This window comes from Tyto alba, unplaced genomic scaffold (genome assembly GCF_018691265.1).
Source record: "Tyto alba isolate M040663 unplaced genomic scaffold, T.alba_DEE_v4.0 Super-Scaffold_45, whole genome shotgun sequence".
NCBI classification, from domain to species: Eukaryota; Metazoa; Chordata; class Aves; order Strigiformes; family Tytonidae; genus Tyto; species Tyto alba.
The window spans coordinates 34,800,910-34,818,409 of record NW_024881321.1 but is presented as its reverse complement, the minus strand read 5'-3'; the positions used below and the strand labels follow the sequence as shown (position 1 = coordinate 34,818,409).

The following is a 17,500-nucleotide window of genomic DNA, read 5'->3' as shown; positions in this document are numbered from 1 at the left end:
CTCATATCTTGTTCAAATATACTGGCTATCTAAGCACCTAGAATTAAAAAGCACCTATAGGTCTAGTGTCATCTCCTGCTATATCAGATCAATAAATTTTATCTTGTATAAGACCGCTTAAACAAAAGCAACACAAAATTTGTAGCAATTTTCCAGCCAGAATGGTTCCCTGATTTGATTCTCATCCAGGTTGTGCAAATACCAGTGTTAACACCAGGGAAGTAATAGGAATGGGTAAGTGGGAATGAGCAGGTTGCACCTGTTTGGCAGCCCAAATTTGTCCTGGACAAAAGGAGTGGTCTAATCATAAGCTTTTTTGATTTTTTTTGTGCTTAATTTTAAATGAGTTAAAATAGTCAAACTTTTTTTTTTTTTTTTTTTTCTTCTTTAGGTGGGTAACCATATACTATAGCTTTGGCTTAGGGATTTTTTTTGTATTTTAAACTTGCTATTACCCATGGTAAAAAATTATGCTAAAAAGAAAGCAAAACAAAATCGACAAAAAACTAAGATATAAAGAAATAAATAAAAACTTATGAGACATTATCAAAATGCAAAATTATATCTTTTTAGTGTAGCAGATACTTGCTCCTGTGAATTGATCTTGTATTACCAGATTTATTTTAGACCCATCCAAATCACAGGACTCAAAATAAGGACACAAGGATAACCAAAAATCCTTTACAATCTGTACTATACAGGAAGCCAGACAAAAATAATCAACTGTTTTCCCCCAGTTTTAAAAGTTTCTGAAAATCTACGACATCATCCTGGAAGTCTAATCAGAGTTCACAATTCCCTTCAATCCATTAAAGCAAGCATGTCCTCTTAAATTTAACCTTTTCATGGTCTCAAGAATAGCAGAAGAACTTACTATTTTTCAAATTTACTATATTACAGAAAACTAATAAAAAATACTGCATCTATGGTGCAGATTTGTATAGATAAACTTGAGTTACTTGCAAACAACAGGACTTGCTTCTGAGGAAGTGTAACCTGGCAAGTTTTTGAAACTTTCCCTTACCAGAGAATTCTTCCCCTACCACTGCAGCTTTAGTTCACTCTGAAGTGAATGAACAAACCCAATTAAATACCAGGCTTCTTCTCACTGACGGGTCATACATTTTGCCCCAAGTAAATAATGTGGAGAGTATTTGTAAGGCTTTATAAAGGATCCTGAGGAATCAGGTGAGCATACTCAGTGTTACCTTTCTAAAAAATGTCTTTAATCAGGTGAAATTCAGCTAAACCTGGATTAATTAATTAGTTTTCTAGACCTTCTTAAGAGTCAGTAGAGGACACTATTCAGGTGTCATATACCCTACTGTAATACTGATGCTTAAAATAGGTCAGATGAATTGTGTATTGCAAGATCCCCCATTTCTTTCCATTGAGTATAAAGATAGCCTATGCTCTCGACTTCAGCACAGACATCTAATATTAGACAAAGTGAATCTCTCTCCTAGACAAGTCAAGAAGATGATAAAAACCCAATATTTCATGGCTTAGCCCCAGCAACTCATTCACTAAGGTATCCAAACCAAAATACAAAACTGGGAGATTTAAAGGATTAAATTGAATTAACACCCTTCTACCGCCATGTCAAGACTAACGTAGTGTTGATTAGGAAATAAATGCAAGACCTCTTCCAGTTACAAGTTGCGACAGGGAACACTACCATCAGGAGGGCTTTCCCTAACACCTCTCCACAGGAAATCAGTGTGAGAAAAGCTCTGTCTTCCCCAGCTTTGTCCTTAGCATCATCCTTGTCCTAACTTGTCATTTTTACACACCTAAAACAGAAGAAAGACATTTTGTCTAGACAGGCTAGCACTATGAGCATGTACGGACTGGCCAGGATCCTCTGGTGCTGCAGAAGCTGTGCTCTGACCTCTCTTCCTTTGCTTCTGAATGACACTTTATCAGGGAGATTTTTTGTTTGTTTGGACTAGATACTGCTGCCAATACCTTCAGGTAGCTTGTGAATATGGGAAACTCAGTTCTCTTGGGTCTTCACAGATAAGGATGTTATCTGATCATTTTCTCCCTCACTTCCCTAAGTGCACAGCTGACAAGATCCAGCAGGCTGTTTTTCTCTGAGGCAGAATATTCTCCAGTTCAGGTTATGGCACAGTAACCCACAGTAATATTCTAAGGCTCAGCACGCTATTTGATTTACACGGAGTGTGCACAAATAGTCTGTGAGGCTGTACTCCCAGTTCTGTATGCACAGCAAATCTTTAAGCATTGGAATAAACACTACACACTCAATTTCAATAGCACATCAACATGACAGAAGATACTAATGGAAACAACAGGGTAAGTACAAAGGGCACAAAAACAAGCAGCTCCAACTCAACAGCTTAAACAAAACACATAGATGTCTTTGAACGGAAGCTTCAGAACTACTTTGTCTGGTTGTTTTTTGCTATTCTTTTTCTGAGGTCTCTCTCTTGACTAGATAAGAAAGAAAGACCAAAAATGACAAAGTCAGAGGTAGCTACTGACTGCAATCCAATGTCCTCAGTAAGAGGACAGCTTCTAACATCAGAACTCATCTTTCCTGAAAGTAATTCCTTCTATCCATGCCTTTGTCTGTTATTTAAAAAATAAAAATCACATATGGCTGACATGTAACTGCTTTATAGGAGTGTTAACTAATGTAGTTTTAAGTTTTAAACATCCAAACACAGCTTATGCAAGGAAAGATAATCAGTCTTGTCAGTGTAACTCATTATGTTGCAGTTTCATTTTCTCTTTCTTTTGTTTATTACAGTGTATTCTGTTTGGCAAGGTAAAATGGCATGATTTAGTAAGATCTATTCAAGAGGTAGTGAATAAAAGGCGGCAATCAAAATTAACTTGTATCTTATATTCCTGCTAGAAGAGATGTAAAAATTGTCATCACAAAGGAGTAAAACCAGGTTGTGCTGTCTTGCACAATTCTTGCTAAATTCTCTTTTTTCCTTTCAAAACTTCCTCTTTTCTTCCTTTGACAGCCAGTAACAGATTGATGTATTATTATGTCTGTGAAGTATGTGAAAGAAATGGACTTTGTTTGCAAAACTTGTCACTATGTGCTCATAACTAAGGATTTTTAGTTTTGTTTGTTTGGATTTGGGGATGATGGGGAGAGTGGGTTAGGCATGGTTTGTATTTGAAAAATCTATCAAGTGAGAGCTGTAGTATCTAGAGGACGTATCCACTGAAGAGAGAAGCCTATTTTTAAAAAAGAAAAAAGAAAGTATGTCTGGAAAATTTTCAAGTAATAGAAATCTTATAAAAGCAGTCAGCAGAAAAGAATAGGATGAAATTATGTTTAATGTTATGTGTATGTAAAGGATACATACTCATTCCACTTCCCTGTGTTATATTCTTTCTTTTTCTTGAAGGAATAACCTAATTATTTTTGAAATATGAGGAACATGGGGAATTCCAGATAATCAGAAAAGAAGAAATAGATTATTATAGTTTCTAAGAAAATAAAAGTGACTCTGCCAATCTCTGTATATATATATATATGTGACATAAATATCTCATCATGCAGGATAAATATTATCAACCAAAGCAGGTACTCAAAATTTTGTACAGAATAAATCTTCAGATGTGGAAAAGAAAGCTGCCTTTATAAATAACAGATTACAGCAGACACACAGACAGAATCTGGGGCTTCTTTTATAGGAGTACAAAAATATAGTACAAGAAGACTATAAGGTTCACCTTTATATGAAACACATTTTACACTGAGGCTGCTTCATACAGACTTACAGAAATAATTCAGATTGGTGTAGAGGTGAGCATGAATTGCAATTTGCCTGATAAATCTGAAACAATGAATAAGTATCTGTGGCAATGAACCAAAACTTTAGAGTACTTGCCTGCCATATTAGTGTTAAATATCCTAATTGATATCAAGCAACATGGGACTAAATGGCTGGACCTGCAGACCAATAGGAATTCAGGGACAAAATAAAATTAGAGTCATTTTGAAAAAAACTGCAAGCAGTTTTATCCTCTCTGGGTTAATCTGGCACATAGACATTTGCTGACAGAAAAGAAACCTGGAAAGCTATAATGCCAAAAGTGACCTTACAGCAAATTGACCAGGTACCATAGTTTTACCACAGTGTTTTTGTACATGCTGCTGGAAGCCAGAAACTATTCAGCTGGTGAAACATTCTGATTTTCTACTTCAACAATTAAAAATTCACTTTCTACATAAAGAGGTATAGGCACATATATAGCATGCTTTAACATGTCTTCAGAAAAAGGAAAACATACTTAGAGTGACATAAATGGTATGTAACTGGGATAAAAAGAGCAAAATTAAGGACTAAGAAATAAAAGTGGAAAAGACTCAGAAAATCCCTAGAGCAAAATTTTACAGTGACCTGCATGTGGGTCAGCCACTGGCCCCATGTGGAGCTCAGTACAGACTTTTGAGGGAGGATAAGGGCTATTAAGTCCACTGGATTGGAATACCCTTGCATAAGAAGTGGCCATTTGGTGTATTTTAATTTAGACTGAATAAAAAGTAAAATAAATTTCTCAGATAAAGATACTACTTTGTGATGCGTGATAGACAAGTGACTTGGAAGGATTTTTTTTTTTTCTTTCCTAAATTTTATGCTTTTGCATTATGTTTTGCCACCCTTAATCTTTTCTAGACATCTGAATTTCAATTTCTGGAGAGAATAAATAACAAAGATATGTGTGTCTTAATCCTAGAATATTTATTCATATACTTCATGTAATTAAGCAGGGGCTTCCTCATCTCAGACAATGTGGCAGCAGAATAATAAATAGAATATAAATTATAGTTCAGCTCTTGGGATTAGTGGCTTCAGCTATGCAAATAAAAAATGAATTCACAACATCTGCTAAAGATTTGCATTACAATAGTTTTTCATCATCTCACTTAAAGCTGATGTTCCCATTATACCTTGATAAGGAATGTAAAAATATATTTATTTAAGAAATTGGCAAAAAATGACACATTAACTCAGAAATAGGCTAGCATCAAACAGACAAGCAGCCCTATTACATGAACGTTTGCCTCTACTTCTGTAAATATTTGCACTTACCTCTTGACAGGTAGGCCTTCTCCATAGCTAACTGCCTCTTCATGCTTGGGCACTCCACAAACATGCACATAGATCAGTAAAATGCTTCACTGTACGCAGAATATATGGACTGTAGTACAAATTTAACTTACTCTATCACCCTGCTAATTTGATTCTGTATAACACAGAGGTGATGTAGAACTGGTGTATAATGAAGCTAGTTTCCCTTCTCCACAGACGTAGCCATGTGAAAATAGGGCATCAGATTTAAAGTCCTCCTGCAAAACTAAAAGGTCTGAAATCACAGAAAATCAAAAGGTACCTTCTTTTTTTTTTTTAACAGAGACCAGAATAAAGGAATGCCTGGAAGTACGAGTCAAAAGGTGACTGAACAAATGGGTACATTTTTGCCCTTTCCTACCACAAAGAAAAAACCTGCTCCATGAGTCTGAGCCGTATCTCACTACTCGGATTATAAAGAATTAGAAGATGTCTTATGCATCCTTTTCTTTAAGATCACTCTAGAAGGCAAGAGTTTTGGTGATTATCACAGTATTATGCACTTGGCCTCCAGGAAATGTGCTGCCGGGCCTCACCAGCAGGCCAACTTTGAGTAGGTTAAGATAGAGTGTACCCTTCAAGGTCATGACTGCTGGTCTACAGATATGCAGGCAGAGTGGTGGGCATGATACTAGCTGGGGATGACATTATGAGAAGACTTTGAAATGGTATTCAAAGAAGGACATGCTTAGGCCCAGCTTCTGTCCCAGTGTTTGGAAGCCTGTAATCAGATGCCCAAAATAACTGCAAACAGGTTCTGTAAAGCAAAGTGACTTATGACTTTTTCTGAAAAATACACGAAGCCTTTTCAGAAATGTGTTGTGATACTGAGTTGAAATACCATAGTGGGCTTATACAGTTTCCCACTTAGTCTCCTGGAGAGATTGCTACTTTATTGACTCATTGTTTGCCAAGAAAGCACTTCCCAGCTCATTTGGAAATATACCAAGACACACACATATTGCAGAAGCAGAAAGTAAAACCAGAGTAAAATGGGGAAAATTTTATATTAAAGGGAAATAGAATTGAATTAGATGTTCCACCTAGATTATGCTTTATTTCTTCCTTGCTTTTGTTTTTTCTCTTCTGTGCAACCTTGACTCGGCCAAAGAGGAATGGAAATACATAAAATCCTTCCCACAATGCTCACTAGTAGCTCAGACAGGTGTATTGAGATTATGGGAAAGACTTTCAGGATCTTAAGGCATACAGGCAAAATAGCCTCTCTGAATGATCATCTCTATCTCTACTCTCTTCTGTGGGAGATTCCCTTATGCCCGCTGAATCCTGTGAGTAGTATCAATCTGGGTAACAGGGATTCTCCTGGCTCTGAATTGTATAATAGACAAAATGTACACAATCAACATTTTTCAAGATAGCCTAAGGCTGTCCCCTTGGTATACTGTATCAACACTGGACCAGATTCTGCTCTCATTTACTGTATAGTTCAGCAGGAGTAATTCTGCTAAAACTGATCATGTTAAATTAATGACACATCGGTCTAAGAAAAAAAGCGAAGTGATCCAGTGATTAAGATACATAAAAGGATTTTACATGCACGCTTGCATAGGATTTTCTGTTTGTTCTCAGATGCCACCAGTATTAACTGCCTACTATTATTCAGTCTGACTAGGAAATCTAGCTTTAGGAAGTCTCATTCCAGCTTCTTCTGCTGCAGATTAAATGGCTGTAAAGAATATCAAGATGTGGATAAGGAGAAAAAGGGTGCAATGAATGTCTGAGTTGAGTGGAAAGAATTTAACAGCTGCAGAACCACAGAAAGAAAAAACAGCAGGAAGGTCACAGTCGCTTTTGTATGTGAGGCAGCTGGACTACATTTATACAAGTCCTATAAGCAGAAAAAAAAGCAGTCAAGAGCAACTAATTATATTTTTCTAGGCACTGAAAGCACACAGTTATACTTAATTAATCAATGAATACAAATGAATTATTTTAAAACTATACAGTAAAATTAATCTATCTATGTGACAATTTGCACCTTAATTAGATAATGCAACGTTCCTGCATAGTTCCATTAGCATAAACTAATGTGTTGCATACTTACTTCTTTAAAATGTTTATTTTCAAGATAAGCTGTTTGTATTAATTTAAGAGGTCTATTATTTTAACAGACATTTCCTTAAAAGGGTTTCAATGTATAAGGATTAGTGAAGATATTAGTGGTTGATAATATTTTCTTTTAACAGGTTTATTTCTATGACAGGCATTTAACTGAACTTCTTACTATCACATATAAATCTACGTCTATTATCTTTGTCATTATGTGATGTCAGCAAATTATGAAGTGGTCAATAATTATTTCTGTTGAAACATCAAGGTTCTGAAATAATTTAATGCTATTAGCTGCTTATTATAGGCACACAGAACTCAGTCAGCTCCTAAGATATGGGTCAAGAACTTTCAATATTCTTATTTCTACACAAATATAATTTTATCTATTTTTATAATCCAGGCTTTTAGATGGAATCCAGTACTGTGCTAGGTATTTTAGTACTCTGTGGGAACATTTTTCCATGTTTAGAAACAGCACAGGCTTTTAAATTCATAGATATAAAAAATGCATAGATATTATAAGAATATCATAGAGTAACAGGGTTATTTAGTGACTTAATAAATGTTTAGTTAACCCTGAGGGAAACTGCTAGTGGAAACTGAATGTCAGTCCAGAGGTATCAAGGGTGGCACTTAACTCTGGAAATGAAATAAACATTTTAAAATTTCAGAGATCCCTCCTTAAGTTAAAATAAAGAAAACCACTGGAAATGTAGAATCAGTTCAGCCAGAATTATGTTTGTGTGTGCGTAACAGATTTATCATTGTCTAAGAAAATAAACATAGCTAGGAAAAAAAAAAAAAAAAAAAGGCAGAAGAAAAAAGGGCAGAAAAATGCCTTGCGTACCCCTAGTAGTGGAGGGAGAACAATACCTTGAGATTCTCTTTGAAAGGACCTAAAAGCCAGGACATTCTCTACTGCACAAAACAATAAATTCCCTAACTAAGTTTTATACATTCTATACTAAATGTAATACAAATAATGCTGGAAGATTATTCAAAATGCACATAAAATATTTGGAAGTTAGGAACTGACAGACTTAAAACTGACCATGCCTCCTTTATTTCCTTGTATCTGTCTATTTTATTACTTAATTGCATCTCCCTACTCAAGGGAGCCCTTTTCATGTCGATCCGGCAGAACTGAGTAGTACAGGACAGAGATGAATAATTCAGCTGACTTCAGTGGAATGACACAATAGTTTACACCCATTTATAATCACTATAGCAAATGAGGGTTGCATGATAAAACTCAGAAGATGCCCAGCAAACAGTGTTGATGGTGTTTGTCTGCCCAAGTAACCATTACATCTGATGGAGCCCTGCCTTCCTGAAGATCAGTAAACACCCACCTGCCAATGGGAAGTAGAGAATGAATTCTTTATTATTCATTGCTTGAGCACACAGATTTTGCTTTCCCTATTAAAATGTCTTTATCTCAACCCAGAAGTTTTCTAACTTTTGCCCTTCCAATTCTTTCTCCCACCCCACTGGGCAGGAATGAGCGAGTGGTTGCATGGGGCTGAGCTGTCCACTGAGGTTAAACCATGACACTTCTTTCTACAGTGATGATTACCAAAACTGCCAAGACATAGACGTTTTAAAAAATCGTGGGTTTCAACTTTGTGGATGACCTTCATTCTTCACAGGAAATTAGTCATGACTGTGTTTATGAATTTGGGTCTAAGGTGCCCTCAAAACTGATGACTTCAACATACTTAATTTACGCACCTTTTCTTGCATTCTAAAAGAAAGACAAACAGAAATGATTGCCCTCAATCGGAAATATCACCTCCAGCTCTAGGTCTGAAGCAACAAACTACACAATGGTGAGATTTCCATTTGGTATAAACTGATATCATTACATTTACTTTAATGGAATATACCTTTTTAACACTAGTCAGATTATGTCTTGCTTTACTTGCAAGGATTGAAGGTATCATGGCATATACTAATGCAGTGCTCTATGAGAAGACTGATGATATTATTGTATAGCAGACAATAAAGCTAAAAGGGCCAGTGTGATGACCTGTCACTTTTCAATCTACTCAGTTTATCATTCTCAATAACGCCCTGCCTAACTCGCCCATGAGACTTTGACATATTTTGCTGCACTTCTTAAATTCACAAATGAAGTATTAAAAAATTGTACAACTTCCCCAATTTCAAGAGGAAAAAAGAGAGAAAAAAAATGAACACCAAGAAGCTTCTAGACAAAGAGAGTTCAGATATGCAGTGATGAGTCCCACACAAGAGTCACAAACATAAACAACACATCTGTGCAATATAGCATCAGCTAACAGTACACATTTAATCAAAAGATTACAATAGTTATTAATAATGGCTTTATGCCAGTTGTAGGACAGACATTACTTGACAAAGCAATAATAGCATGAACATAAACTTTCCAGAGAAAAAAGGTATGCCTTCAGAATTATCTCCAAGCAAAATCAGTTGTCTGGATGATTTAGTAACAATTAAATGCTCTGAAGACATTTTTGATCTAAAGTCCACTGTTAGAGCATTTCAGTATCAGTGAATGTTGCCCTGAGTACAACTGTATATTTCAGGATCTGCAGTTAAATGTAACTTCTAAGAATTTAATCTAAGAACTTCATACTGAAATCAGAGGAAAACCTGTAATTAAAACAGGCTTTGAACATACTTGTTTCACCATCACTGCTATGATTACCATAAGAATCCATTATCATTGTGTTCCATATCTTCCTTCCTAATATTTCCTATTAAAATGGATGTTTTGTCATCAAGTTACTTTAAAACAAAAATTCATCAGAATGCTAATTCTTTTTATCATTCTATTTTCAAAACATTAAAATCTTAGAGATTCTTTATTTTTAATTGAAGCTATAGAGCTTATGTGTTGTAATTTAGCTGGTTTAACATAATCTGTTCATACAGGAAAACAAGGTTAGACAATGAAAAGGAGGGAGAAGAAGAAGAGGGGAAGAAGGGGAAGCAGAAGAGGAAAAAGAAGTAGAAATAGAAAAAGAAAAAAAGAAAAAGAAAAAAGAAAAAGGAAAAGGGAAAAAGAAGAAAAAAAGGAAAAAGAAAGAAGGAAAAAAGGAAGAAAAAACCAGGATAAAAGGGAAAAAGAAAAAGAAACAAAATGAAAAAGAAAAGAAACAGAAAAAGAAAAAGAAAAAGGAAAAGAAAAAGAAAGAAAAAGAAAAAAATAGAAACAGAAACAGAAAAAGAAAAAGAAAAAGAACAGAAAAAGAAAAGAAAAAGAAAAAAAGAAAAAGAAGAAAAAGAAAAAGGAAAAAGAAAAAAAAAAAAGAGAAAGAAGGTGGCTTGATGCTGTACCTTCAAATTGCACTTGACACTGTTTTACCTGTTAACACAAACAACTACTTATAGTCTAAGATGCATGTCTGCATATGCATAGGTAAATCTAAAGATTAGATTGATGCAATTTGAGCCATTTAAAAAGAGAGTTGGAAATGGTAAATCATAACATTCTGGTGACTTATCTCCTCTTGTAACAACACTGTAAGAGATGTCTCTACATACAGCCTTCATGCTCTCCTTCACAGGATGAAATTTTCTCTGCTGTTCCTTGAACAGCAACAGAAGGCAGGATGAGAGTTCCATGATGGAAAACTCAAGGCTGAGTTGAAAGAGTTAAATTCAGAAACGACAGTCTAGAAACATGAGAGACAGTAATAAAATTCCAAGAAACACTCAAAAAGTGAAGAAATAAAGACAAGGAATAGCACACTAGCAGACAATTACTTGGGCTTTCTGAACAACATGGTTTTACTCATAGAAATTCTGCAATTCTCACCACCTAAGTGAAAGGCTCAGTTTATTTATCAGTTCACATAATCCACAGAGGTTATCTTGAGGTCCAACAGTCCTGAAGGTTTGCCACAAACTGGCAAACTGGCATTTCAGGACCTGTGCAACTGGACCTTGTAGTCTTCACTGCTAAGCAATGTCCCAGACACAAAAAATATGTGTGAAGTGAATTTCAATCTCTAAGTCAGTAGGTCATAAATTCTTCCTTGACCAAGGAAACTAAAACACTGGGAGAGCAAATCACTGGGTACAGTTCAGCAACTTGGTGAACCACATTATAAAAGAAAGAGAGAGGAAAAATTAGTTTCTAATCCAATTTACAAAACACATAGAGGAGCGTTTGTAGAAGATGGTACCAAAATAAAATTGTTCAGAATGAGTGAAACAGAGCATTTTACTGACTCATTTTTACCTGAACATGTCTGAACAGCTGTATTCTTGTACTTCACTGAGCAAGAAATATAAGCTCACCTCATTACTCTAGATGGGTCCTTGATCACTATCATTATTTTAAAAAATTTATATACCAAATGGCTTTTACGTGTCTTCCTTGAGCACCAAGTGAGGTGAATGACACAAAAGTCAGCCAGGATCCATTTTATTAATTGATGCAAAGAGATTAGGTTCTAGATATTAAGCTTGTACAACCAGGCTCTGTCTGTGCCCCAGAAGGATCCTGAACCCTATTGTTCTACACTGGTAACAGAGCACACACTGATACTTTTTTTTTGACATTGCATCAAATACCAAAACCATAATGAATTACTATGTTGCTACTAAAGTGCTTTCAGTGTATCTTGGGTGGAATAATCCTCATTTTCAATAAGATATCAAAATGCGAGATACTAGAAAGAAACAGCCATCTGCAGACAGTTCCTAATTCCATGGTCATTTTACTGTTTTCTTTCTTCCAGGAAAAGGATATTTGAGGATACTTTTCCTGTGTACAATTTGGGCTTCGAACTCTTCACAACATTGTTTATGCCACTGCCTTGACTTAAAAGCAAAGCCAGAATTTAAAAATCTAGCCCACTGAGAACAATTTTGAAGATATTAATACAAAATAGATGGGTAAACTTTTCCAGGAATCTAAAATGCATGTTACTCAGGGCTTTCTATTTTAAAGATAAGGTAAAAAATTATTTCTGTCTCTACTCACAGAGCTTCAGAAACTGAGCCAACACTGCAGGCAAATTCAGCGGAAACACTGCAGCTGGAGTTGGCAAATCTGCTAAAATCACATATATCATTTCATAATTATATTGGTGCTGCCTGTTTTTACAGCATTTAATAGCATCTGACCTTATTAATTCCCACTTTTATTATATATTCATTGACAGTAACTGTCACAGCTTCCACTTAAAAACCAGAAGTTCCACAAGATTTCTCTTCTGATCAATGAACTTTAGTGATTGAGGGGTTCACCTAGCAGCTGTCAACTTTTACTTTGATAATACAGAAGCAGAACCAGTAAATCCAAAAAGGACAGCAATAGAAATAATGATTCAGGTTTGTAGCCTAGGAAGAAATGCTCTTGCAAAATATGACCTTTCCTTAGCTACTATCTTTCTTTAGTTGTCATGAGAGTTCAAATGTGACTTATAAATATATGCTAGACACCAGTCATATTAATCCCTAATTAGATATTAATAGAAATTTATTCAAATTCATCCTATTAAGAAATCAATGGTACTGTCTGTATTACTGATAGAATATCCAGGTTTTCCAATATTCTATCCCTTCAGCACAAAGGCCTCTAATTCAAACATTCTGTCTTTTTATTAGTCAGCAAAAAAAAAATGGTGTTTTAATTTTCTCATTGATTATTCTTTTTAACTCTGATCACATTACCTATATGATAAGGAAGACCCAAAAAGTAAATGCATGACAACTGCAGGCAAGCTGAAGGAGGGTAACAATTCACTATCCTTTGGGAATTCAAGCTGGGATCTGAGCCACAAATTCTCTTTGATTTTGCACAGTGCTTTCAGACCTACCATTAATATCCTTTACTTCTCAAGCCAGGTAAGCCCAGGAGAACTGCATTAGTACATTCAGCTCTAGAAAAATGAGATTTCCTTGCATCACTACTATAAAACACTTTGCAGCTGAGCTAAGCCAAGCTGTGAACCACACAGCTGCATTCACTGAAACTCAGCCCATCAGAAAGACTCCAAGACACAAACTGAAGGTGAAAATCTTGCAGTTATGGGTAAACCTCTCACAGGCACCCAGCTGGGGATATATTTTGCTACCTCTATGTCTTGTCATTCTTGGATTGATAGTTCGTAGGGTCACACTTATCAGCTATATCAGGATATCATGTGTTTTACATGTGTAGACCATTTTTCTCCCTTTGGGGCCACATGGTCAACTTGCTAGTTAGCATGACTCAAAATGGGAGGAAACCCTCCTCTTCAAAAGAGAAAACCTGCATGAAAATCAAGAGTCCCTACTAGTATTCAGTACTTACAAACAAGGACACAGCAGAGCATGACAGGATAAAGCAAAAATTACTTATATTTCATTTTCTTATAAAACATTCAGGAAAAAATTAAGGTGCAGGCAAATTTCATTATTCTCATTAAGAGATGGAAACTGCCTATTTCTTCTTTCTCCCTCTTTTTTTTTTTCTGCTGTCAGCTGTTAAGGTCTTTCTCCCCAGAGTAATGGGGAATAATTCCTTTGCCCCTTGGGGAAGCTAAACTTTTTCAGCCAAGTAAGAGCACTTGGTAAGAGCATTCACTTGCTTACAGCTTCCTACAGTGAACAAAGAACAATTTCTTCATCTTTCCCTGTGATTTGTTTCCTCATTTTTCTGCCCCTCCCCAGTATTATCAGTATAATAGTAAACAAATACACTTATTCCCTACTTAAAAAAAACACCAAAAATTAAAATAAAAGAACATATTTTTCATTCACTGTGACAGAGCTGCATTTTCAGACCTTACACTTGCTCGTGATTCTTCCTTAATTATGAAATGATGAGATTTTAACTGAGCCTCTAACTTTCCATCTCTATCTAGAGCAGTAGTTTTACTGTTTTTGTTTTATTTTTGTGGGTTTTTTTTGTTTGTTTTGTTTTTTTGTTTTATTTTGGGTTTTGTTTGTTTGTTTTTCTTTTTTTCTTGGTTCTAGGATAGATCAGAATGGAGTCTGTTCATATACACACCAGTATCGTTGTGGCCTGTTGTGATCACTACTTGTTATAATTGACATTTTATATTTTACCTGTTTGTGTGGTATTTGTATTAGTTTGAGATTGAGGGACCCTAAGTAAAATCTAAATTGATGTAATTTTTTCTCTCTTTTGCAACCTGAAGAATAATAACCAGTACCTCAGAGTGCAGCATCCTGACATCTTGTGCAGCATCCTGACTGTTCTGCAAGAAGCAGCTCTTCTCATCGCACTCAGTAGCTTAGTGCCTGTGCTCAAAGTCTGCCAGAATGCATACCAATGCAACCATAACTGCCCACTGAAGGGCTGGAAATCCCAAATCATTCTGAACCACGCAAAAGAAGTAAAAGAGCCAAAATGGAGGAAAAATAATTGCAGAAATAAAGAATATACTATTTTCCCAAGTAATAGAACACTAGAAATACCAGTTTGACATCAGAGGAAATAAAAAATTGACAGGTGAGAAAGTCTATCAACTTTAGGTCTATAAGCACATATGAAAATCTGACAAAATAAGTTCTCATTCCAGTCAACAAATCGCAGGACAAGGCCAGAGCTAGGATGAACAGCCAACAAAGCAAATCCAGCCTGCAAGAACATTGTCAAAACTAATTACCCGGTTTCCAAAACCATCCTGTCCAGTCACTGAAGCAATACAGAGATGTAGTACTGAAGCAATACAGAGATGTAGTACAAGCGACAGTTTTTTAGAAATCTTTTTGAAAAGGTGGTTCATAATCTCTGAATTCAATAATTCTTTACTCTTTCTTACCTGTAGTCTATTGCCTAAAAAATTAAAGCATTAAAAATTTACAGTACTTTTGAACTGCAATCTAATACTATAATTTCTGCTTAAAAATTTCAGACTTTTCGGCCAATAACAGAACAAACTGCCACACGCTCGCACTATTTGAAATAAAAAGAATTATCCAAGTACACTGAATGTGAATATGAAGGTTAACTGGTCATGGTGAGTAAAGCAAAGAATTGGCATCTTCTGCTGTTCACAGATAAGCTTTGTCCTGCATAACAGGAATGGCTACTGTAAAAACCTTACAGTGCTGATGATTTCTTTCAGTACTGCTGGGCCAAGAGCTCTGTGTTCCTCTTTGTACACAAATCTAAAAATCTAGTTTCAAGAGATGTATGCAGAGTGATTATTGCTAACTTCTGAGTAGGTCTGACATATATTCACAGGGAATATTATAAAATGGACTTCATTTTCAGTGACAGCATGCTAGCCCCACCACTGTTTAATTACTTTTATGTATAATAATGCAATTATCAGGACCTGGTGAGAACAGGTAAAAAGACAAGGGCTCAGCTGCAAAGAACCTATGAAGATAATTGATTGTGGAGGAAAAGGGATAAAGATGGACAGTAATGAAACTAGAACACTTTAAAATGATAGCCTAAACATTGCTGGTATCATATTGTTGGGTTTTGTTGCTAGTCTTGTTTTACTATCATTACTGCAAATAAATATTTATTGTGAGACACCAGATGTCCTCTAGACTTTTAGATAAACACTCGTCTTTGGGACATACTTGAAGGAGAGAAGGAAAAAGACTGAAATTATACTTGAATCTTCAAGCATTCTTTTACTGATATTTTTAAATAAAGTTTCTTCAAAAAAGACAACATGACAGACTCATGCCTATACTGTTAGAGTGAACATGCATGGTTCCATTTTTTGGCACCGAAGACAACTGAATAAAAATACCTTTGTACATATGGTTACTCTCTTTTATCCTCCAAAAGAGAGCAGCTATGTCCACATCGCCCACCAGGAATGGTCCCAGGCCTGTCCTAACTCCCAACAGGTCTCTGGGAATTGCAGTGAGAAAAGCTAGGTGGCAAGGACAAAATCCCTGCCAGGAACCACTGTAAGGTTTTAACAGTAGAAAATACTGTGGTTTTGTGCTTATGTAATAGTCCCTTGAAGCATTCAATTCAGTAATATAGAACAGCTACATAGAGATTGCCCCTACCACTTCTGAATATGGAAGCAGCCTGCTTTTCCAAATCTCCCATTATCTGCACCTTCTCAACCAGTCTGCACTTCTGGATTCATGCTGTAGGATGAATATTGTGGTAGGACAGAGATGGCTCACTTTTGAAACACATGGGATTATAAACTCCTATACTCCTTTTAAGCATTTACAGACTTGTCAGACAGAATATGATCCTGTCCGAGCAGTAATTTAACATCCACAACATTTTCCAAGAAGGCAACTGAAAGTTTAGATGTGTGTAAGCAGCTGATACTCCCATGATGGTTTTCAGAAGTAAAATAATACATAGGCCAGATTATGACTGCTTGATATGTCAGTCAAGGAGTAGAACACACAGAGAGGAGCAACATGTGTTGAGTGCATGAGGCTGCTAACCAAACATCTCTTGGACAAGATGGTGCGCCTTCTTTGATGAAGCATTTGAGAATGTGAGCCAAAACCCAGAAACTGAATAAGGGATGGGGGAAAAGAGCTGGCCTTCAGTGAGAAACAGTGACATATATCTTTCCTGTCTTTTCACATTAATTCAAGATTTCACTCATTTCTAACAACAATAATAAAAATGGAGTTGTGGAATAAGCATTAACAATTTATCACCATGCAGAAAAAAAATCCTAGCATATGAAATACAAATACTGAAACCATGACACCTACACTGATAAACGTGAAAAAATAGATTATTTCTCCTTCTGGTTTTTAAGTATGTGGAGACAACATGCAATATTTTGTATTTTATATATTGTATAAATAGCATAAATTATAAAAATATAACTATTTTATGATTATTTTTTTAATTCAATACATTTTGCCAATGATCTTTACAAATATATTTCCACAAAGTTAATGTTTCCTTCCATTAAAAAATAACAAGCCTACTCCCCTTGCTGGTAGACATGATTTTTCTCTGAAGAAAGTCTGAAAGACTCATTAGCAAAACAACACTGCAAGCACTACCAGAACATAACAAAAGGGTTTGTACCGTAGGTAAGAAAAATTTTTTATGAAACTTAAAAGAATTTACCTTGACAAGAAGTCTGTGAAAGACAGACGTATTGGATATCCATGTCGTATGATTTTGACCATGTCTAGGACACCGATATAATGCAGTTGAGCAGACACATAAAAATTGTCAAATGTATCTGGCAATTTGGAGGTATTAGGCTTTATACAATGAATAGAATGTGGCGTGCAGTTCTGCAGCTTCCCAATAATATCTGTGAGTGATTTCTGTGGGAAAAAAAATCAGTCATCATTATTGTGCAGCAATGGCAATTGCTCAACACGTATGCTCT

The 17,500-nt window shown here is 35.7% G+C and overlaps 1 protein-coding gene across 5 annotated transcripts in view; it reads right to left on the bottom strand.

Annotated features, from left to right (window-relative positions):
• Positions 1–17,500, bottom strand: part of MYO16 (myosin XVI) — a 395,602-nt gene that overhangs the window by 73,374 nt on the left and 304,728 nt on the right. For all 5 annotated transcript variants that reach the window (XM_032997101.2, XM_032997107.2, XM_032997106.2 and 2 more), the window contains one exon: positions 17,230–17,435. In XM_032997101.2, the coding sequence (XP_032852992.1) occupies positions 17,230–17,435 (206 nt within the window). The remainder of the gene's footprint in view (positions 1–17,229; positions 17,436–17,500) is intronic.